At 54.0% G+C, this 23,661-nt stretch overlaps 1 protein-coding gene across 1 annotated transcript; it reads right to left on the bottom strand.

The window, feature by feature from the left end:
• Positions 1-1,980: 1,980 nt before the first annotated feature.
• On the bottom strand, positions 1,981-22,996 carry CBS (cystathionine beta-synthase). The gene is given in 15 exon segments (XM_023739120.1): positions 1,981-2,012; positions 2,015-2,116; positions 4,154-4,238; positions 8,059-8,167; positions 9,352-9,486; positions 9,671-9,748; positions 11,538-11,643; positions 12,273-12,357; positions 13,758-13,883; positions 14,773-14,864; positions 16,905-16,974; positions 17,544-17,678; positions 17,791-17,870; positions 18,353-18,487; positions 22,905-22,996. Coding segments are annotated over 15 exon segments (1,422 nt in total). The 5' UTR covers positions 22,957-22,996.
• Between the last annotated feature and the right edge of the window lie 665 nt (positions 22,997-23,661).

The following is a 23,661-nucleotide window of genomic DNA, read 5'->3' as shown; positions in this document are numbered from 1 at the left end:
CGAAAAAAACCGAAAAACCAAACTTGTCACCAGGTGCTCCAAACTATTTACTGCCTGGCCCTTTAGAGTTTGCTTGAGATTAGTGATTCCCAAAGGAGTCTATTGGGTAGGTTGTGGGCTACGACAACTGTCTCAGTTAGTGAGCAACACCGGGGAAGACAAAGGTGACAACGGGAATCTTTAAAATAATAATAAAGCAACTCATGCCAAATAAGCACTCAAAAAAAAAAAAACCCCCCAAAAAAACAAACAGAACAAACCCATTGCCGTCCAGTCGATTCCGACTCATAGTGACCCTATAGGACAGAGCAGAACTGCCCCATGGGGTTTCCAAGGAGCAGCTGGTGGATTCAAACTGCTGACCTTTTGGTTAGCAGCCTGAGCTTTTTAACCACTGCGCCACCAAGCACTCACGAGAAGTGCACCCACACCCACAACTGAAGCGTGCATGCATGAAATACGGGAAGCCTACTTCTAAGCTTAAAGAGAGAAAAAGCTTCACAGAAAACTGATAGCAACCATTGCTTTAAGAACAGGGTGGATCGAAGTTTCTGTGGAAAGAGTCGTCGGGCGTGGCATCAGAGGTGGCTGTGGCATCGTCCAGGGCAGTGTTCTGCAGGTGGGGAGACACGCAGGGGTTACCATTATGACTGGCAAGACTGTGACGTGGTTTTATGAGAAGGAAGAAACAGAGTCTGGGTATTATGGATTGAATTGTGTGCCCCCAAAATAGGAGCAGGAATCCCGGCCCCCTATACCTGTGGATGTAATCCCAATAGGAAAAAGGGTTTTCTTTGTTATGTTAAAGAGACCATATCACTGCAGGGTGTGTCCTTGTAACACCTTTACTAAGGTCATGCCCCTGATCCAATGTAAAGGGAGTTTCCCTGGGGTGTGGCCTGCACCACCTTTTATCTTACAAGAGATATAAAGAAAGGGAAGCAAGCAGAGAGGGGGGACCTCACACCACCAAGAAAGCAGCACCAGGAGCAGAGCACATCCTTTGGACCAGAGGTCCCTGTGCTGAGAAGCTCCCCAACTGAGGGAAGATTGATGACAAGGGCCTTCCTCCAGAGCCTACAGAGAAAGCCTTCTGGAGCTAACGCCCTGAATTTGGACTTATAGCCTACTAGACTATGAGAGAATAAACTGTTTGTTAAAGCTATCCACTTGGGGTATTTCTGTTACAGCAGCACTAGATAGATGACTAAGACAGTCCTAACCCTTATCACTTCTGAGACAGCAAAAGAGCAGATGAGACACAGGGACAAGCACAAACAGGGGAGACAGGCCACGTGAAGACTGCCAAAGAACCAAGGAAGCCGAGACAAGGACCGTCCCCCAGCACCAACAGAGAGAGAGCCTTCCCCTAGAGCCAGCACCCTGAATTTGGACTTCTAGCCTCCTAAACTGTGAGAAAATAACTGTCTGTCCATTAAAGGCAGCCACCTGTGGCATTTCTGTGAGAGCAGGGCTAGGAGACTCCCGACACTGGTGTGGGTGACATGCAGGGGGCACAATGAGCGAGGGTCAAAACCCAAGAACGAACCCAGCCCCAGGGGGATGCTGCCCCTGAGAAAGGCATGAACCGTCCACCTTTCCTGAGCTCCCTCTCGATTGTTCCCACCCTTCATCCTTCTCCAGAAAAGGCACTCTCTTCTTCCTACAATCCTCACGCCCCAATCTTTGTGTGTGTTCACCCGCCCGGCCACCTTCTCTTCTAATATGATTTCCTTGTTAAATCATTTTCAGAGAAAGTGAAAGAAAAACGCCATTCATTGAATAAGATATAAATAGATTCATTTCAATAGCAAGTACTAATACAAGGGAAGGAGCAATATTTCTGCTGGCCCGACGCCGCGCCTTGCTACCCGTCATTGATAAGAAGTGCCCACCACTGGGCAATTAGAAGTCACGGGTGTATCTAGTGTTTACGAAAGGAAGAGAATGGTCCCTGGGTAGGAAGAGGGTGACAAGAGTTCACTGCTGGTCTGGCAGCCCTGGGTTTAGTTGGTCCTCTGGTTCCGCTCCCGGGCAGCCACGAAGTTCAGCAAATCGATGGCGGTGACAACCCCAAACACCATCTGCCTCTTACTGGACTTCCCCTGGCTGTGGTCTGCAGAGAGAACAGCAAGGTGGGCAGTGAAAAGGCGTCTCTATGGGAGCTGAGCTGAGATGGACATGCCCACCCCAGAGCCCCTTTCCTGCCAGAGCCCCCCGGGTGCCCAAAAGCACTGGGGGCCATGGGACAGCAGGGAAACTTCTCAGGGAGCTCAACAGTAAATGAGGTCCTCTCCTGACAGGGGCTGCCCAGGCATCTGGGCCGAGCTGCAGAGCAGAGCCTGCACCAGGATCGGGCAGTGCCCTGCCCTGAGCTGGCTCCCGCCAGCTGTAGAACCAGCCTGTGGGGTTCCTCTGTGCCCAACGATGAAATTCAAATTTCCCCATGGGCAAAATGCAACTCAAACGTGCCCTAGGATTGTGCCCTCCAAGTCCTCCAGGGTGACTCAAGCTTAGAACAATGCCTGCCCAGACCTCCATGCCCTGGAGCAGAGAGGGTGGTTAGAACTCCATGCCTGGGACAGAGGGTGATTAGACACCCTGCAGTGGGATAGAAGGTGGTTAGGACCCCTGCTCTGGGGCAGAGAAGCAAATGAGAACTGCCCAGGTCAACCCATCAGATCCCCTTTCCCAACCCATGACCATCCCTGTACACCCTGCTCCTGCCTTTGCTAGCAGAGGTCAGCTGGGCATGGGTGGTGTGGGGTGGGCAGAGGCAGGCCCTGTGGGGAGCTCCCTGTCCCAGGAGACTGCACTCCCTGCTGGGAAAAAGCAAGGGGAGCACAGAAGTCAGGGACATTGAGGGCAACGTTGGTGACTCCAGGGCTGAGATGCCCAAACTAAGTCAGCAAGAGACTAAGGGGAGGAAGGGCAGGTTACCCAATAAGCAAGATATGCAGGGGCTTCCTTACTAATCTGTAGTGCACAATTTCACCTGTTTTTCACCACATGAAAGATGTGAAACCCGCGTGCAATTGTGTACTACAGATGAGTAAGGAAGCACAGTTAAGCCTGTGCGTACATTGCTTACTGGTTAATCTGCCCCTGAAGGGTGGGAACGCCTCTCTCCCTCCCCCTGCCCACTGGCCCCCACCCCAGGGGAGCTCACGACTCTCCAGTGGTGAGGGTCAGCCACAGAAGCTGGGGAGCCCGGCCGCCCTCCTTGGTCCTCAGGGGCCGTGTCTAAGTGTGGGTGAGGTCTCGTACGTACCTGCAGGCCCCCCCACCACGCCCGACAAGGCCTGGTCCTGGGCTGCGGAACCAAGGGCAGGAGAGGGGTTAGACGGAGACCGGCCCTCAGCGGGGCCAAGCCGCCACACCCACCGCGCCTGCCGCGCACAAGGCCAGGGCTGAGGGCTAGGGCAGGTGGCCTCCAGGGCCCCCCCATTCCTTACTGCAGGCCCTAGGGCAGGGGCTGTTTGTTCCACTCTTGGAAAATGAGAATCCTGGCCTACAGAGAGGCTCTGAGGATGACCGAGAGGGGTGGCTTTGTGAGCGCGGGTCAGCTACAAGCCCCAGGAGCACTCTGGGGGCGGATAGGCCCGCTGAGATCCACCCAGCCCAGAGGTCCCCTTGAGAGATACCCCGAAGCCCTGACCATGAGGCAGTAGAGAGGATGCCAGGAGTCTGGGAGCTGCTGAAGGACACTCAATCTCGATGATGAGAAAATGACGTGGGCCGTGTCAAGACTTGTGACTACCCCAGTCCCAGAGGCTAAGGGCTTCCTTGGCTAATTAGCTAAAGGCTAACTGTGCTTTCTTACTAATCTGTAGTAGGCTAAGGGCCTCGGCACCTGAGCCCATGCACTCAAGTCCCACCCAGAGCAGAAGAGGGGTGCCTCTTCATTCCAAAGGCACATCGGGCCAGGGTCTGGGGTCGGAGATCAAAGAGGGGAGGCTGAGGTCAGTGACCGATGGCGGGGTCTCACTGCTATGCAGACCTTACATCCGCAGGAGGCACCACCCACATGATGGAGGCTGGTGCAGGGAGGCAAGGGTGCCCGGCTGCAGTGGTCTTACCCCTACTGCCCAGCACTGCCCCCTGCTCCCCTGAGCCCCCCACCAGCCTGGGCCTGAGCCGGGGCCCCACTCACACTGAATCTGCTCGTGCACCACCAGGGCAAAGTGGTCCATCTCCAGGATGTGCGAGAGCTGTCCCAGCGGGTCCGTCAGGCGGATCTGCAAAAGAAGCCACAGCTAGGCTCACTCACCCGCCCGCGTGGAGCACCAGGCCTCTGGGCCAGAGCCTGAGGTCTGCTGCCCCTGGTGGCCGCCGCCTGCCACTGCACGGGAGGCCAGGGGAGGGAAGGAATGGGGTGATGAGGGGCTTCCGAGGGGGAACAGTCCCACCCGCATCGCCCCAGAAGACTCCTCCTTCAGCCTTTTGCTCTGATTTAGAAACTGAAAGTAGGAACCAGAGGGTAATATGACCCCGGTAAAAAGACAAACCTTAAATACACACTGCTAAATGAAAAGAAGCCAGTCTGAGAAAGCTAATACTGAGTGATTCCAACCTCTGTGTGCATTCGGGAAAAGGGAAAGTTTCAGAGACACTGAAAAGATTGGTGGTTTCCAGGGGCTCAGGAGGAGGGATGAATAGGGGGGCACAGAGCATGTTGAGGGCAGAGAAACTATTCTGTATGATGCTGTAATGGCGGACACAGGACTCCATGGTTTTGTCAAAACTCACAGGATTGGACGACTCAAAGAGTAAATCTCAGTGTGAACATGGACTGTAGGTAATAACAATGTATCAATACTAGTTCATCAAGTGTAACAAACGTACAAGAGTGCAAGACGCTAATAACAGGGGCGACTGTGCAGGGGGCTAGGGGTGGGAAAAAGGGGTATATGGGAACTCTCTGTGCTTCCTGCTCAGTAGAAAAATTATTATAATTTCTAATAAAAAAAAAACCCTAAGGGTTCATCTTTCGAAGTTAGATACAACTGGACTCACTGCAGCATCACATAAAGGAGTTCTGAGTGGCTCCAGGGGAGAAGGACAGGAAATCTCGGGGAGGACAGAACGGACAGGGAAAATCGGGACGGAAAATGGGGAACGGGAGAAGAGGAGAGACCAGCCAAGACACAGGACCTTGACCTTGGCTGAGAGGTGAGGAGGGGGGCCAAGTAACCCACCCTGGCCAAGCCTTGGTGTAAACACTGGTCCCATCACCCCACTCCGTCACTCCATCCACAAGCCATCTCCTGGCTAATCCTGTCATGAGGGCCCGGCACAGAGAAGACAGAGGAAGGGCAGGAAATGAGGCAGACAGAATGGAAAAAGGGGCCCAAACCAGTCCTTTGCTGCCTCCCAACAATCGCCCAGACCTACGCTGGGCAGCGCTCCCTCAGCCACCGCCCAGACCCACACCGGGCAGCAACCCCCCAGTCACCGCCCAGGCCCATGCGGGGCGGCACCCCCCCAGCAACTGCCCAGACCCACGCTGGGTGCCCCACAACCCGAGCCACCGCCCAGGCCCACACGGGGCGCCCACCCCTGCAGCCTCCGCCCAGGCCCACGCTGGGCCCCCCCCACCCCAGCGACCGCCCAGACCCACGCCAGGCCCCCCACCAACCCCAACGACCACCCAGGCCCACGCCAGGCACCCCCCCACCCCAGCCACCACCCAGGCAGGCTCTCTAGGTTGCCTCCAGCAACAGAGGCCAATTTCCCTTTGAAAGACGTGAGTTCAAAGGGGCAAGTAGAAAAGTTTTAGCATTGTTTTCCATTGGGTAATTGTGCAAACTGGACTCAGACCCGGTGCAGATGCAGGTGACGGGTCATTTAGAGAAAGCCAAACTCCCTGAATGCTTGTCCCTAAACTAAACACAGTTAGCGGACCAAAGGAAGGTGTACTTTGAACAGCCTCAGGATTCTGTCTCTCTTCCCCGGGACCCGGCTGCTCAGAAAATCCCCCGTGAGCCCTGAAGCCCCCGGACCTCCCTAGGCTCGGGAGGACAGCTACAGGACAGGCAGTGTGTGCAGCAGAGGGGAGCCACCACGTTTGTCATTGTTTATTATTATTTTGCGACCATCACCACCATTTCCAAAACCTTTACATCACCCCAAACAGAAACTTGACACCCATTAAGCAGTCACTCCCCAGTCCCTCCTATCCCCAGCCCCTGGAAACCATTAAATCCACTTTCTGTCTCTATGCATTTGCCTGTCTCAGATATCTCACAGAAGTAGGATCATACCATACTTATTCTTTTGTGTCTGGCTTCTCTTACTCAGAATGATGTTTTCAAGGCTCATCCGTGTTGCGGCGTGCATCAAGACCTTCTTTTTCTTTATGGCTGAGTAATATTCCATTGTATGTGTCATGGATTGAACTGTGTCCCCCCAAAATATCTGTCAACTTGGCTGGGTCATGATTCCCAGTATTGTATGATTGTGTACCATTTTGTCATCTGATGTGATTTCCTTGTGTGTTGTAAACTCTATCACTATGATGTAATAAGACGGATTAGTGGTAGTTATACTGATGAGGTCTACAAGATTAGCTAGTGTCTTAAGCCAATGTCTTTTGAGATATAAAAGACAGAAGTGAGCAGAGACACATGGGGACCTCGTACCACCAAGAAGGCAGTGCCGGGAGCAGAGTGTGTCCTTTGGACCTGAGGTTCCTGCACTGAGATGCTCCAGCTTTTCCCTGGAGCTGACACCCTGAATTTGGACTTGTAGCCTACTAGACTGTGAGAGAAGAAACTTCTCTTTGTTAAAGCCATCCACTTGTGGTATTTCTGTTAAAGAAGCACTAAACGAGCAAGACAGTATGTATGTACCCTATTTTGCTCATCCAATCATTTGTTGATGGGCATGTGGGCTGTCTCCACCTTCTGGCTATCATGAATAGTACTACAATGAACACTGGTGTACAGCGGGTTTGCATCCCTGCTTTCAAGTCATTTGGATACAAACCCAGGAGTGGATGTGCTGGGTCATATGGTGACTCTATGTTTAGCTTCTCGAGGACCCAGTTGCCAAGTTTTAAATGGTGGTGCCATACATTCCCCTCATGACAGGGTGGTATCTGATCTGGAGCAGGGAAGGAAATGCGATGCCCTCAGAAAAAGGGTGTCCTGCCTTCTGCCACACTCCCGAGATGCCCTGCTCCCGCCAGCCTGGCCCAGAAGCCGCGTCGAGACACCATGGCCAGCAGTAAGCGGGGCCACAGGGCTCCACTGCACTGTGGAGTGGGGGTGTCACTGGGACCTGACGTGGACTCTGAGGGACAGAACAGGGCACAGACTTAGGCATTACACTGGCGGTCTCCTTCAGCTCCCCTGGGTTCTGCCAGAGCCACACAGAGAGAAGACTCAGCATATTAATGAGACAGGAGAGCCAGGGAGAGCCTCAGGGGGTCCAAGCAGGAGCTGTGTGTGAGTGTGTGAGGGTATGTATAAGCATGAGTGCATGAGTGTGTGTATGCGAGTAAGAGTGTGTACCAGAAAGAGAAAAGTCTAATTCATTCCTAGATTCGGGCTCAACCCCCAACCATTCATGTGTAAAGCAGGGCATGCGGATGCCACTCCCACGCACTGGAAGGTTGGGATGAGGACTTGGCCCACCCGAGATGTGGGTACCCTGACTCCACCTCCCTGCAGGGACACCATGCAGGTCCAGGTCCATCAGAGGGTGGCGGTGTTCTCCATTGGGATAGGGGCCTCAGGACAACTGCCGGGCTGACCAGCCAAGGAGCCATGCTGGTGCCTCTCCCAGAATGTTCTAGTCCTTTCTGAGTAAGTAAGCACACCAGGCACTCTTAAACAAATGCACCCACAGGAAGAAATCAGGCTGAGGATGACCAGAGTGACCGATTCCCCCGCAGGCCCAAGGCAGCTGCTAACACCCTGGGCCATTCTACCATCTGGTGTGGTGGGGTGGCCCTCCCCAGTGCACACCACTTGTGAAGGCAGCGAGCCTCGGCTTCAGCATCGGCCCGGCTGACACCGAATGGCCCCTTGTACCAGGACCCACCTGGTGCCTCACCTGTTTGAACTGCCTGTAGATGACCTTGCGGACTTGGTCTGAAGGCTGCACCTTCCCAGCGAGCAGGGATGACAGCATGTTCCCGAGAGTGACCATCCCCAGGATCATACTGGAAGGAGGCAGGGGGTGGGGGTCAGAGGTCTGTGCATGTATGTCGCCCCCTCCCCAAGACCGCAGAATATGCCCAGAGCCACCTTGAGCACCAGACAATTGGCTCTTGGGCCAAACACTGAGTTCTTAGAATTCAACAAAAATTTGCCTACGATGTCGAGGGAATACAGCAGCGAGTGACCCACACAGACAAATGCTCCCGCCCCTCTGCTCCGAGCTGAACTTTCTGTTCTGAAAACCTCCTGAGAGAGGGCGACCGGCCACCTGGCTCCATCTGATGTGAATCCCCTCTGCGGACACGTCCTTAGCCAGACTTTATTGTCACCATTGTGGGTCGAATGTGCCCCCCAGAAAGATATGTGGGAGTCTTAACCTCTGTACCTTGTTTGGAAATTGGGTTTTTCTTTTGTTATTAGTTAATTAAATTAATGAGGTCATACTGGACTAGGGTGGGTCCTGATCCTAACCCTGTCTGGGTGGTGTCTTATTTAAGGGGAGAACAGGCACAGAGAGACACACGGGGGAGACATGTGAAGATGCATCTACAAGCCAAGAAATGCCTTGGGCTAAGGAGCCCTGGCAGCGCAATGGTTAAGTGCTCTGCTAACTGAAAGGTTGGCGGTTCAAATCCGCCAAGCAGCTCCAAGGGAGAATGACCTGGCGGTCTGCTTCCATAAAGATTACAGCCTAGAAACCCCGTGGGGCAGTTCTACTCTGTCACATGGGGGCACTGTGAGTCGAAAATCGGCTTGACGGCACCGAACATCACCACCTGCAGCTGGAAGAGGCAAGGGGAGGCTCACCCCCTAGAGTGGATTTCCGGCCTCCAGAACTGTGAGACAATACATTCCAGTTCTTTAAAGCCACCAGTTTGTGGTACTTGTTTCTGGCAGCCCTGGGGGTCTAAGACAGTTATCTCTAACTGCCTCCCAGCCAGAGGCGAAAGACAGCCTGGGTGCATTGTAAATGGGGGTGGGACATAGGTGCTAGGGTCCAACCCATGGCTCTGGCCAGGCTCAGGGAAAAGATTGCCAATGTCTGGGCCAATGCCGTGGACATCATATACCAAGAGACCAAGGTCCATCAGCTGGAGGTCCTCATGGCTGCCCCACCCAGAGCCTCCGGGGTGGGGGTGGGGGGTGCTGGTGCAGGAGGAAGATGAGGGGGGAAGCTGAGACTGACCCCGTCTCATCGACCACGGGCGCCTGGTCAAAGCCCTTCTCCCGGAGGATCTCGATGGTGTGTTCACAGGTGACAGTGGGCAGCACAGTCAGCGGGGCCGACAGGCTCAGCTCCTGGACTCTGAGGTGCCACCACCTGAGGGGAGAGCAGGTGTGGTGGTCAAGGTCCAGGCTGCCCCACATGCGGTTGCACCACGCAAGGGAGCCCCCAGGGCAGCACCCACCAAGGCTGAGCTCCCTGCCCTGTCCCGGCCAGACGGGGATGGGCCCCGGGGAGGCCCTGCAGGCCACGGGAGGCGGTTCTGCTGGGAGGTCCTTACCATGGCTTCTTCACTATCATTTTCTCCTCCTTCATGAAGCCCTTTTGCAGCATCCACCGGTCGCTCAGGAACTTGGACCTGAAACCCCAAGGGGCAGTCACTGAGGCACCGGCCCTCACCATTGTCTCGGCCCCTATGCACACCAGTCAGCAACGCGACTGTACTCAGAGAGGGCCCAGCACCACCCCCCAGACCCCTGGGATACGCTGGGCCCAGGCTCCAGGGAGAGGCCCGGGGGCCGGGTTTCAGAAAGCTGGTTGTGAACTGTGGACTGATGGGGCATCATGTCAACCAGGGAACACGTGTCTGAGGCACCGGGGTCAACCTGGGTGTATGTGTCTGGGGCAGAATGAGCTCAGAGCTCAGGAGGGCGTCCTCTCTGGAAACATCTGCGATCAAGCCCTCTGTGGGCTCCACCCCTGGCCTCCCCTCCACCCAGAATGGACCAGAGCAGGCCTCTGGGGCTGCCAGAACTTGCCTTAAAATGGTAAACCAGGGACAGAGGACATGGGGAAGTAGGAGTGACTCACCTCCCACTGCCACACACTCACTCATACACACACAACACACACACTCAATGTACACACACACATGCACACATTCTCCACACGCACTCACATGCATAGACTCTACACCCACACTGTCATGCACACACACACAACGCACATGCACACATACTCTCCACACACACATGCACACACACTCCACTCATACTCACATACACACTCTCCACACACACACATGCACACATACTCTCCACACACACATGCACACACACTCCACTCCTCATACTCACATACACACTCTCCACACACACATGCACACATACTCTCCACACACACATGCACACACACTCCACTCATACTCACATACACACTCTCCACACACACACATGCACACATACTCTCCACACACACACACTCAAATACACACATACTCTCCACACACACACTCATGCACACGCTCACATGCACACACAAACACACACACACTCACACACACAAGTGTGTGTGCATAGCAAGCAGCCAAGAGTGGGTGACGGGCATTCTGGCCCTCAGCTGGCGGGGGCAAGCCCTGCTCAGGTCCTTGGCAGTGAGCCCCCAGATGTGAGTCACCCCACACCTGGATCAAACTCTGAGCTCCCACAGCCATGCCTGGCACCAGCAAGGGCAGCTGAGCTCACCACAAATATGTACACCCCCGTGCGGCCTCATGAACCCGGGAGGGGGTGTCACTCTGGAAAGAAATCATAGCTGGAGGTTTGAAGCTGCCATGTGGGAGCCGGTCTGTTTGTGGATCCAGACACAGAGCACACACACACTCAGCCATACCAGAGCTGAGGAGGGACCATAGAGGCTGCTGGTCTAACATCTCACTGCCCAAGAAACCCAAGTCTGAAGAGGTTGGGAAGTCACACTGTGCTGAGTCCACTGACCGGGGCCACCTGCTCCAGCCAGGGCTGTCTGCCTGGCCCACACCTGCTGAGGGCCAGCAAACGTGCAGGTGCGGTAAGGAGGGTGGGGAGGGAGTGCGGCATCACTCAGGGCCGAGGAGAGAGCCCAGGCTGGGAGGGAGAGGCCTCCTGCAGGAAAAGCTCCCTGGACACGTGAGGGCTGCCACTTTGCCTCGAAGGCCCAAGATGGCGACCAGCAGCCAAGGAAGTATGGGTTCCCGAGACCTGGAGGAGGACCCTGAAGTCCACGAGGGCGAAGGCAGAGCTTGTGGGGGTCCCTGACCCCCCTCGCCACCTCCCTGCTCTCAGAACCTCAAGTGAGGCACAGTGGGGGCAGTGACAGCCGCCAAGGAAAAAGGAAGGGTTAATGGAAGGAGGAGGAAGACCCGAGAGGAAGAAGGGACCGTGGCTCACATGTAGTTCCTCACGGAGTCGGGCAGGATGACCACACAGCGCTGGCCCTCCTGCAGCTCCTGGGCGGCCTTCACGGCAATGCACATGCTACTGCCTGCACTGCCCCCTATGAGAGAGATGGACTTCCTGAGACCCCCGGGCAGCTCGTGCACACACGTGCATGTGTGTGAGTGTGTGCATATGTGGGCACACATGCGTGCACGTTCGGACATGCTCTGGAAGGATCTGCAGGGACCTGCCAGCCGTGACGGCCTCTGGGGAGAGGAGCTGGACTCTGAGTACTGAGAGGATCCTCAGGGGTGCCAGGAGGACAAGCTGAGGTCGGACAAGGGGGGTTCTGTGCTTGCTAATTCAGTGTTTGTGGGGACTTTACAGAACATAACTCCCGTGGACAACGAGAACTGGCAGTAACAAGCTCACGGGGCTGTGTGGACACCGGGCATATTAAGCTAGAGCTCCGCCGTGGTCTGGAAGGGTGGACATCCCTGTGCTCCTCTGTGCTTCCTGTGGCTGCCACGCACTGCAGACTCTGCCATCACCACAGCGGTGACCCGCTGACCCCACAGAGCAAGGGCAAGGACACGTCGTGACGGAGGGCCGGGTGGTCAGGAGGTGCCCTTGGTGCACGCAGCCCTCTGTCTCACGCTTGAATGAGTCTCTGTGGGCTCAGACTGCAACAGGCAGAGGGCAGGTGCCCCACGTGTCCTCCACCACTGACCCTGTGCGGCCACTCACCACACAGGAGCCCTTCCTGGGCGATCAGCATGCGGGCAAAGGCAAAGGAGTCCTCGTCATTGCTTTTGAACCACTTATCCACCACCTGCAGGCAACACCAGATGGACCGCTGGTCAACACGGAGGGGCTGCCTGGCACACAGCTGTGTCGGAACTCAGACCCCACAGCACCCTCACGGGGCAACCTCCTGTTTGGGGGCAAGGACCCCCAACGGACATGGGTGACCTCCAGCGGGCAAAGACCCCCAATGGACATGGGCGACCTCCAGCGGGCAAAGACCCCCAATGGACATGGGTGACCTCCAGCGGGCAAGGACCCCCAATGGACATGGGTGACTTCCAGCAAGCAAAGACCCCTAATGGACATGGGTGACCTCCAGCGGGCAAGGACCCCCAATGGACATGGGTGACTTCCAGCAAGCAAAGACCCCTAATGGACATGGGTGACCTCCAGCGGGCAAGGACCCCCAATGGACATGGGCGACCTCCAGCAGGCAAAGACCCCCAATGGACACGGGTGACCTCCAGCGGGCAAGGACCCCCAGTGGACATGGGCGATCTCCAGCAGGAAAGGACACCCAATGGACATGGCTGACTCTCATCCTAGGATCCAGGACCCATGTCAAACAACCTGGATCTCTCTACTCTCCCCTTGCTTCAATGGATTCTGTGCACAGCAGCTAAAACCACACCACTAGCTCCCGCTACACAGCTGTATGTCCCTGCAGTGGTCTCTGTAGACTCTACCCTAGGTCCGTCAGACCAAAGCCATGCTTCAGGGTCTGCCATCGGTTGAACTGAGTTCCCCTAACCCCTGTACCTGTGAATGTGACCTTGTCTGGAAATAGGATCTTTGAAGATGTAACTAGTTAACTTGAGTCATACTGGAGGAGTATGAATGGTGTCCTTATGAAAAAAAAAGAAGAGGCACAGCAACAGAGGGAAGACAGCCACATGAAGACCAAGGCAAAGATTGCAGTGACGTGTGTACAGCCAAGAGAACAAGGACAGCCGGCAACATCAGCAGCTGGAAGAGACCAGCTAAGATCTTCCCCAGAGCCTCCGGAGACAGCATGGCCCTGTGGATGCCCTGAATTTTACAAGAGAGCATACATTTATGTTGTTCTAAGCCACATACTTTGCGGTCATTTGTTACGGCAGCCCTAGGAAGCTGATATGGGATTCTTTAAAGAGAGACGGCTTCCTGGGGTTCTGGACTTCCCTGTGTTTGCCCAGCTACCTTCCTCTGCAGGTGCCAAATACCACCCTGGCTGAAGCCCAAGTTGCCATGCCGCTGACCTTCTCAGGTCTCTGCCCCATGGGGCCGGGGCAGGTGCTTGGACACAGTGCCGCGTGTTACACTCTCCACCCTGAGACCTGCACTCTCTCTGCTCAGACCAGTGCTGGCTTTTTGGTCTCCCACTCAGGGGAGAGCATGCCAAGGAGCCACAGCCAGGGTGGGGGAGGATGCCCAGCCCAAACGCACCGATCGGTCCAGCACGGTGGGCAGGAAGTCGTAGCCGATGCCTTCTACTTCGTAGGCCGTCTGATCTGTCTGGTTGAGCTCCTCCGGCTCGGCAAGAATGGAGCCCTCGGGGTCCACTCCGATGATCTGCACAGAGCGGTGCCTTAGGGCTCATAACTGAGCTGTCCCACCTGGACACGCCAGCCACGAGCGGGGTGCCCATACCACGCTGACCCACGCCCACTATCGACCTGCCCAGAAGGACGCAGGCCTTGTGCCAGGCCTCAGGCGCAAGACCAGAAAGCTGGAAACCAGGCCATCGTGTGCGGAGACCACAGAGTAGAGTGCCATGCCCAGCACAGAGGACTCCGAGGAAGCAAGCCCCCAGAGGGTCTCGGCACAAGCTGGGCACCCCAGGACAGCCCCAGACAAAGGCAGCACTGAGCAGTGACCACATCCTGGAGAGCAGGAGGGAGAAATGGGCGCTAGGCACCACCAGCTGGGTATTTACCATGAGCCCCTCCCCAAGCCCCTTGTAGCACCATGTCCTGGGCACCTGTCCCCGACCTGCTCAAACCCCAGTCAACGCTACACCATGAAGCGAGCTGGGAAATAACAAGAAGGGTGTAGACACAGTATGGACTATTCTGTAATGACTCTCAGAGGCCACCCAAAGGGATCCCCGAGCCCCTCACCCAGCACAGGAAGCCCCTCTAGGGCATGTGCCAGGAGTGGCCCCCAGCCCCAGCTCTTCGGGTCACTGGGTCAGGGGTGGCTGGCTCCCAAGCATCTCTTGTCAGACACAGACACAGCCACCTGGGCCCGTGCACCTCATTAAGACAGTTATACGGCTGTGTACACAGAGATCAGGAACGAGAACATTCAGCTCTAAGGCAAAGAAGCCACTGGGCGGGTGTAACACCAACGGGCTTGAGGATCACACTCCAACTGTGATTCAGGCCCCACAGGTGAGAGACGCCAGCACACAGGCCCACTGTGCCTCCCCTGTCCCCGGTGGTCCCAGCGGGTCACTCACCTTGCACCCTGGACACTTTTCCTTGAGCTTCCTGGCGATGCCTGTGATGGTGCCACCTGTGCCAGCTGAGACCACCAGCATGTCCAGTTTCCCTATTGGGGGAGAAGGCTGGGTCAGTGGGAGAACATGCTGGGGCCACAGTGCTTCCCCCCACACTCTTCTTTTAATACTAACAGGTGAAAACATAACTCAGCGAAAATTTAAGCAGGTGATCAAAAAGTTCAAAAGAAAACCTAATTTTAAAAGAGCAGATTCTCAAATTTTAAAGACTCTAGTCACAGTCTTTTTTCTTTAAAAAGGCATCTATGGTTTGGCAGTTCCTCAAAAAGTTAAATACAGAATTCCCATAGGACCCCAAAGAATTGAAAGCAGCCATTCAAACAGATTCAAACAGAACATTGTGCACTAATGTTCACAGCAGCATTTGGAAACAATCCAAGTGTCGATCAACAGATGAATGGATAAATAACATGTGGTCTATCCACACAGCGGAATATTACTCAGCTGTAAAAACAAACGAAGCTCTGCTGCACGCTACACCATGGAAGAACCCTGAAAACTTTACACTGAGTGAAATAAGTCAGTTACAGAAGACAAATATTGTATGATCCCATTTATATGAAATGTCTAGATAGGCAAATACATAGAGACCAAAGTTTATTAGTGGTTACCAGGGGCTGAGAGTGAAGTGGAGAGGGAAGTTATTGTTTAAGGAGCACTGAGTTACTGCTAAAAAAAAAACAACCAAAACCAAACCCATTGCTGTCGAGTCAATTCCGATGCATAGCGACCCTGTAGGACAGAGTGGAACTGCCCCGTAGGGTTTCCAGGGAGCACCTGGTAGATTCAAACTGCTGACCTTTTGGTTAGCAGCCGTAGCTCTTGACGAAAAACTTTTAGAAATGAAGAGCTGCAATGGTTGCACAAAACATGGTGAATGTAATTAATGTCACTGAATTGCATGTATAAAAAGGGCAAAATTTCGTGTTACTACGAATTTTATTTCACCACAAAAAATTAAAAAAAAAAAAGAAAAAGAATAGGCATTGAACAACCTTAAAAAAAAAAGACTGTTCACTGTAGCAGGGAATTCCATGACTTTCCTCTGTGCTTTTACACTCACTTAAAATTGTTCAGGTCTTTGCTAAACGGCAGGTGAACACTGAGGTTCCTGCTCAGTTATAAATCCCTCCAGAGAGTCTGAAAGGGCAGACAAGATGGGAGCCAGGGGCAGGGCAAAGGGAGGCTCCTCACTATGTACCTCCTTACCCTTTTGGTTTCTGGATGAGATGAACACACAAGTTGAATTAAATAAACTAGAATGAACCACTTGGCTTCGGCTCAAACGTTACCCACAGTGCTCACACCACAGTGGTCACTCAGCCGTGCACGGACAAGTCTGAGCCTGGTGGACTCATGATGCCAAACAGGGCGGGTGCTGAGCGAGGCAGAGGTGCAGTCTGTGCCAAATGAGAGAATTTGCACCTATAAAACCTGAGCTAGTCAGGGCTAGACTGCACTGACTGGTTCCTCGGCATGGGCTGAGGTTACATGAGTCAATGCTAACACCAGATTCCGCACGGGAAGCCAAGACAGTCAAGTACCTCCCAGCAACTTCTCCCTAAGGCGATCTCCTAGGAAACCAGTACCACCAACCCCTTCAGGACCTGGCACAGATGCTTGGAAAAATTCCCAAGAGCCTCATGCCCACACAGAAAGCAAGCTAATCACAGACATCATCACCCCTGCTCTGGACATGAGAAAAATTTGATATTGAATTCAGAGCCCAAGTTGGGGCTTGATCTCAACTGCCATTCGGCAACAGGAAGCCCTGCCGTGAGCTGGGCTCGGTCCTCAGGCTCATTAAGTACAATAGGTCTGGAGAGGAGACTGCTGGGTAGTTAAACACGACCATGTGATATTTGGAGTTATAGGTGAGGCATGGGCAAAGAGCAGAAAGGAGGGAGGAAACAACTCTAAGGAAATTCTTCAGAAAGCATTTCACAGAGGGGACATTTGAGATGGGTTTTAAGGGATGAATACGAGTTTACCAAGGAGAGAGTAAGGGACTTATACACTTCCAGACGATCAGGGATAAACACAGACAAAAGGGCTGGCGTAGAAGTACACACCATCACACTGCTGCAAGATCTCCTCAGCGGTGGTATCATAGTGAGCCAGGGGGTTGCTGGCATTGCGGTACTGAACGGAAAAAGAGCAAAGGGCTGTGAGTGAGCTCCAACACACAAAATTAGCAGCGGCCACATGAGCATTGGGCCAATAGCTCAGTGCAAGCCAGAGAGAACCCCAGCGGTTCAGGACGAGGGGGCCAGTCCCTGAGGTTATTCTAGGAAACACCATGGATGCAGACTTAAAAGCTCCTCCCGAAAAGATGCAATCTCTGGAGTAACCCAGAAGTGAAGCATGCAAGACGGAAGAGCTTCCATTGAGCAGGTTTTTACGTGTTTTGTGCCCATGGCGAGCTTCCAGGGACCTCTGGAAGGCCATTCCAGCCCAACTGAGAGGAGCCGGCCAGCCAACCTTCACGTGAACTGCAGAGCCCAGGGTCCACTGACCACCAGACTCCCTGCAGGAGGACCTCACCGGGCCCAGGATGCAGCCAGCTTGCCAAGTCCCAGGCCTGTCTCCTCAGTAGCCCCTACTCCTGCTGCAGAACCGGGCCCCACCCCAATCCCTGACAAAGACCCCAGGAAAGCACCCCCCTTTATGTGCAAACCTCTGAACACAAACCCAAGGCCCCCAACCCTCACCTGGTCTAATATGTGAGAATTGGGGATTTCATTCTTCAGCCTCCAGGCCACGCCCACGTGTGACTCAGGGGAGTCGAACCTGGCGTTGGTGGGCGTCCTCACGATCTCAGCCCCCAGAGCACGCAGGACGTCCACCTGGATCGAGGGAGAGCTGTCCGTGCCAGTGTCCCACCAGGCCCAAGTGGGGAGGGGGTCTGGGTGAGGGGCAGAGGGTGTCCCCCAGTCCCGCCCCGCCCTGCCGACCCACCTTCTCGGTGCTCATCTTTTCGGGCATCACGATAATGCAGCGGTAGCCTTTCACAGCAGCAGCCAGCGCCAGCCCAATCCCTGGGGGCAGCACATGGGGGTAAGAGGGGCCGCAGAGCCCTCCAACCCTGCAGGGGGCAGCTGCCACCCAGCCGCACCCGAGGACAGCACCGGGGGCAAGGCACTAAGGGATTCCAAAGACACTCCATGGTGTCCCCTTCTGCCCTTCATGAGGGGCAAGAAGAGAGAATGTGGGGAGGGGGAGGGGGCGCAGAAATACAAAAGCGCCTAACGCAGGGTGCAGCGCGGGGTCCGCTCCACCGGCTTGCATGGGGCACCCACGCCCTTACTGGGCGCCCTGGGAGGCCACAGCAGCAATCCCAGCCGCTCCCTGGGGCTGCCCTGCTGGCTGGGCCCTCGCCCGGGAAATGATCATGGACCAGGACCCCTGGAGACAAGCCGCTGGGTATGAAGCGGCATCACGTGGTGCCAGGGAGCCCGCAGGGTGGCACAGGTGGGGCACGGGGACTACCGGACCGCCCTCCCGGCTCGCGCCCGCCCACCTGTGTTCCCTGACGTGGGCTCAATGATTGTGTCCCCCGGCTTCAGAGTCCCGGCCCTCTCGGCATCCTCGATCATCCGCAGGCTGATGCGGTCCTTCACGCTCCCACCCGCGTTGAAGAACTCACACTTGGCCACTGCGAGCCAGAGGGGAGGTCACAGAGGGGAAAGGACCCCCCACCTCTCACCCAAGTTGCCCAGGAGGCAGGGAGAGGCTCGGCCTTTGCTGATTCTGTAAATCAAGTCCTCTCCATTCCCACCTGCATTCCAGCCCTCCACACCTGGACAAGGTTCTTGGAGATTCTCCCCCCTCGCCCCCACCAATCCAGCCCCTGGCCTCCCCAGACCACATGGTGACTTGGTGTGAATGAGAAGCAGGTGCCTCCACTAGGGGCTGGAAGGATTACACAAGGCACCCCCACCACCCCGCCCTCTCACACACATACCTGGGCGGTAACCACCCGGGCATGCAGGGGCAGTAGGTTTCTGCCAAGCAGATCATCAGCTGTGCCCAGCGGCGCTGGCTCTGATCCCTGAAGCTCACGGCCCTATCACACCCCTCCCTGGTCTGATCAGACCCTCAAACCCTCCACACGTCCTCCCCTCCCGGTAAGAAGCCCCATACCCCAGGCAACACCCCAGGTAAAGAGGCCGTCCCCCGCTACATGCAACATCTTTTCCTGTGCTGAGGCCTAACCTATGCTAGTCTTTTCTGTGGCAGAGCCTTCCTATCCATCTGTTTAAACAGAACTGCTTTTGAAATGAGGGAGCTATTGGGCTGTGCCAAACGTCATTCAAAGAACCTGGGGCAGGCCTAGAACCCACACAAAACAACCTCCGCTCTGGCTTGTCCTGGCTTCTGAAGCCCCTCCACTAGACAGATCTGGATCTTCATTCCCTAGATCTAGGCAGAAACTCCTGCTGGAACAGTGTGTGTATTGGGGTGGGGGGTGGGGGAGTCCCAAATGCCTGCATGTGCAGCAGGCCTGCACTCCAGGACCTCTCTGCACCCCCACTGTGAATTATTTCATACATTGCTGCCTGCCTTCAGGAAGGCCAGCAGGTAAGCAGGGTGTCCTGGTCCCTGCTCAGCTGCTGACAACTGATGGCCTCAATCAGAGCCTTGGTCTTGCCCATCTGAAAAATGGGCATACTAAAACCTATTTCAGGGGTTAGCGTCTGGTTCAGATGCAGCATATGAAGTGTGGTTATCACAGAGCCAGGTCTGTGGGGTACTAGCTAACGGTCTCTAAACCAACCAAACCAAACCCACTGCCATCGAGCGGATTGCGACTCATAGCGACCCTACAGGACAGAGTAGAACCGCTCCAAGGAACAGCTGGTGGATTCGAACTGCCGACCTTTTTGGTTAATGGTCTCTATTCACCATCGAATGAGCAGAGTGGGCCCCAGTGGGTCTTAAGCAGGGGTGGGCTCCCTGAAGGGGGCTTTCCCACGAGAGTGTGCTACCACCCATCCCTTATTTAGAGAATTCCTCCAGAGGGGGATGGGGAAGGGAAGGGGGAGGGGGAGGCTTGGTTAATGCCCCCTGCTCTGTGAATGGGCCTGTCTTGGACCCCAGAGCCTCCCCCATCGGCCGCTCCCCGAGGTGGCACCACTCCCAATGCACGACTCTGTGTAACTCCCTCCAGTCTCTCCCCATGCTCTCACTTGATGTCTCACTGCCAGTGACACCTCCTCTTTGCCTGATAGGCCTCTCGGAGTTGAAAAGGTCCAAAACCAAGTTATGAGTACCCTACCCTCCTGTCATGCATCCCTCCACACGTCTTCCCCACACTAGGATTCCCGGTTCATCCGCCATTCAAGCCAACATCTTTGGAGCCCTCCTCAACTCCTCTCTGGTGTTCACAGCCAGGGCCAGCCCACCCACACAGCCACTGCTCTGCCTCCACAGGCCTCCCATGCACCCACCACCTAGGGTGGAAGGCTCTCTGCTCTGGTCTGGTCTCCAGTCTTTCCTCAACCCTGCAGACCAAGCGACTTTTAAATACGTAAACCAGACACCACTCCTCAGCTCCACATCTCCCCTTTGCTGTTGTCTTAGACTAAAATCCCTGAGCCACCTGTGATGTATCTGCCTCTCCCCACTCTCCCCTCCGCACACATCTGCCCCCCACTCTGGCCTCAAATGTGCCAAGCTTGTTCCCACCACAGGGCCTTTGCACCTGCAGTTTCCTCTGTGATGATGTTGAGCCCTGCTCGAACCCTGTGCTCCTGGAAAACAGTGGCCCCAGACTTTGTGTCTGGGAAACACTGCAACAAATCCCCTCCCCATCCAACCTAGGTAAGGGGATGACTCCTAGCTTACCTATGACAACGTCAGATATCAAACCAAATCATACACAGGTGCCGTCAAGCTGACTCTGACTAACGGTGCCCCTATATGTGTCCGAGTAGAACTGTGCTCCATACAGTTTTCAATGACTGATTTTTCAGAAGTAGATTGCCAGGACTTTCTTCTGAGGTGCCTTTGGGTGGACTTGAACCTCCAACCTTCCATTTGGTAGCCAAGTGCCTTAACCATTTGTTCCACCCAGGGACTCCAGGCCAGACACAGACCCACCAAATTCCCATTCCTTGGCTCAGAAATGAGTGAATAGCCAAACTGTTTGTTGTCCTGAAACTTAATACAGAGATAAACATTTCCTGCTCAGCCAACTGCCTGACAGTCCCAATTACAGAAACAACTCCCACTGTAAAATCAACCCATCTACACCCGAAAATCAGCCAGTGAAATCCTACGGATCACAATGGAACACTGTCCAATAGCACGCTGAAAGACTGAGCCCCCTAGGTTGAAAGGCACTCAAAATACACAGTGGCTGCAACAATGAACTGGAGCACACCAACAATCATGAAATGGCACAAATAAGACAATGTTTCGTTCTGTGGTACACGGGGTCACCATGAGTTGGAGCAGACCCCAGGGCAACTAAAAACAATGCCATATCTACTCTGCCCTAGAAAAGTCTGCAGCGAAACCATTCTGAGTCAGAGCCCCCACAGTGCTGTATTCTCTACCTGGCTTTCTCCCCTACGGTGCTGGATTGCAAAATCATTTCCTTTGCTAGGCTCCCCACCCTCAGCTTTGCATTTGAATCCTGCTTTTGCTTGTGGATTATATGTAAACCCCACTGCACCTGAGTAGTATGATTAAGGATGTTGCTGACGTAACTCGTATGAACTCCCTATTTGTAAACCCCTTTAAAAGTAACTTGCTTGCTCATGGAAGCTCCATAGACACATCCAAACTCCCTGAGGGACTGAATTGCTGGGTGGAGGGCTATGCAGACCATGGTCTTGGGGAACATCTAGCTCAATAGGCATAACATAGTTTATAAAGAAAATCTTCTACATTCTACCTTGGTGAGTAGTGTCTGGGGTCTTAAAAGCCTGTGAGCAGCCATCTAAGATACTCCACTGGTCTCACCCCTTCAAGAGCAAGGGAGAATGAAGAAAACAAGATACAAGGGAAAGATTAGTCCAAAGGACTAATGGACCACCAACTACCACAGCCTCCTCCAGACTGAGTCCAGTACAACTAGATGGTGCCTGGCTACCACCACTGACTGCTCTGACAGGGATCACAACAGAGGGTCCCAGACAGAGCTGGAGAAAAATGTAGAACAAAATTCTAACTCACTAAAAAAGACCAGAGTTACCGGCCTGACAGAGACTGGAGAAACCCCGAGAGTATGGTGCCCCGACACACTTTTATCTCAGCAATGAAGTCACTCCCAAGGTTCACCCTTCAGCCAAAGATTAGACAGCCCCATAAAACAAAACGAGACTAATGGGGCACAACAGCCCAGGGAGAAGGACTAGAAGGCAGGAGAGGACCGGAAAGCTGGTAATAGGGAACCGAAGGTCGAGGAGGGGAAGTGTTGACTTGTCATGGGGTTGTTAACCAATGTCATAAAACAATATGTGTACTAACTGTTTAATGAGAACTATCTGCTCTGTAAATCTTCATCTAAAGTACAATTAAAAAAAAAAAAAAGTACCTCGCCTGCCTGCCTGGCTGCCCTTAGCGAGCAGTATTGGCAGCAGCAGCTCCGGCTGACTCCATTTCCTTGTACAACGAAATAAAGGTGACTTTCCTGTTCTCCCACCTAGGTCTCTCATTTATTGGCCAATACTGGTCATGCTGAGTAAGAACTTGGGGTTTCCACCTGGTAACAATTCTGCCCAGATGCTCTTCCTGGGGTCTGGAGTGCTCTCCCTATCGCAGGAACTGAATAAGACCCACCTCCTTACTTTTCTGGTCTTTGCCCTGGCATCTGCCTAGAACATCTTCCCAGGTCTTTTCCGTGCAGCTGTCTTTACGTGCAGGCCTCTGCTGTGAGGCCACCTCTCCCCCAACATCAAAACTGGAGCAACCATCTCAGTCACTCGTATTTTCTTAACACGATTACCCACGACTCTCCCCGACCCCCCTCCAGCAAGGGGCCCATCACAGCACCTCCAGGTGCACCCAGCGTAGGTTCCCAGCCCACTCTGCAGGAAGCCCCTCCTCAGAGCCCAGGTACTCACAGAGCTCACACTTCAGGCCAAAGTTCTTTCCAATCTTGTTGATTCTGACCATGGGGGTATTCCCAATTTTCTTCAGGATATCTGGCAAAATTTTGGGGGGGGTTGACCTAAAATCAAGAAATCCATGATTATTCAGTAAAAGCAAAGAGCAGTCCCAGCACATTGTTTTCAATAAATCAAGAATCAAAGAAGTGGCTTTAATGAAGGATTTTGGTGGTGGTTACATAAATCTGTACATGGAATAAAAATGTCGTAGTAACACACACATGCACACACCTACACACCAGTGAAAACCCAGTCTTGCCTGTAGTTGTGTTCATAGCATTGTACCAACGTCAGCTTCCTGGGTTATCAATGCACTGTGGTCATGGAAGAAGTTTTCACTGGGAAAGCTGGGGTGAAGGTGACCAGGACCCCTTTGTACTATTTTTACAACCTTTTGTGAGTCTTAAATTACTTCCAAATTAAAAAGTTAAAATGAAAAAACAAACAGTGACTTAAAACAACCACCACAGATCCTGGTCCAGCTTTTTTAAAAAACGTCGTTGGCTGGGGAACTTCAATTCCCTTCATCTTTCAACATGGCCACTGCTGGGACATTTCCTTTTCTGTACAGTTCTTTGGCCCAAAAAGTGGTGTGGACCCCAGGGCACAGGCTCTGCAGAACCCCTCACGCATGGTGACAGTGACTGTAAATAACACAGCCAGGGGCTACACTGAAGACCAAGGGCCAAGAAATGTAATTTTGTCCATGTGA

This window comes from Trichechus manatus, unplaced genomic scaffold (genome assembly GCF_000243295.1).
Source record: "Trichechus manatus latirostris isolate Lorelei unplaced genomic scaffold, TriManLat1.0 scaffold00128, whole genome shotgun sequence".
Taxonomy (NCBI): domain Eukaryota; kingdom Metazoa; phylum Chordata; class Mammalia; order Sirenia; family Trichechidae; genus Trichechus; species Trichechus manatus.
Note: the sequence above shows the minus strand (reverse complement) of the source record. Positions and strands in the feature narration are given on the sequence as shown.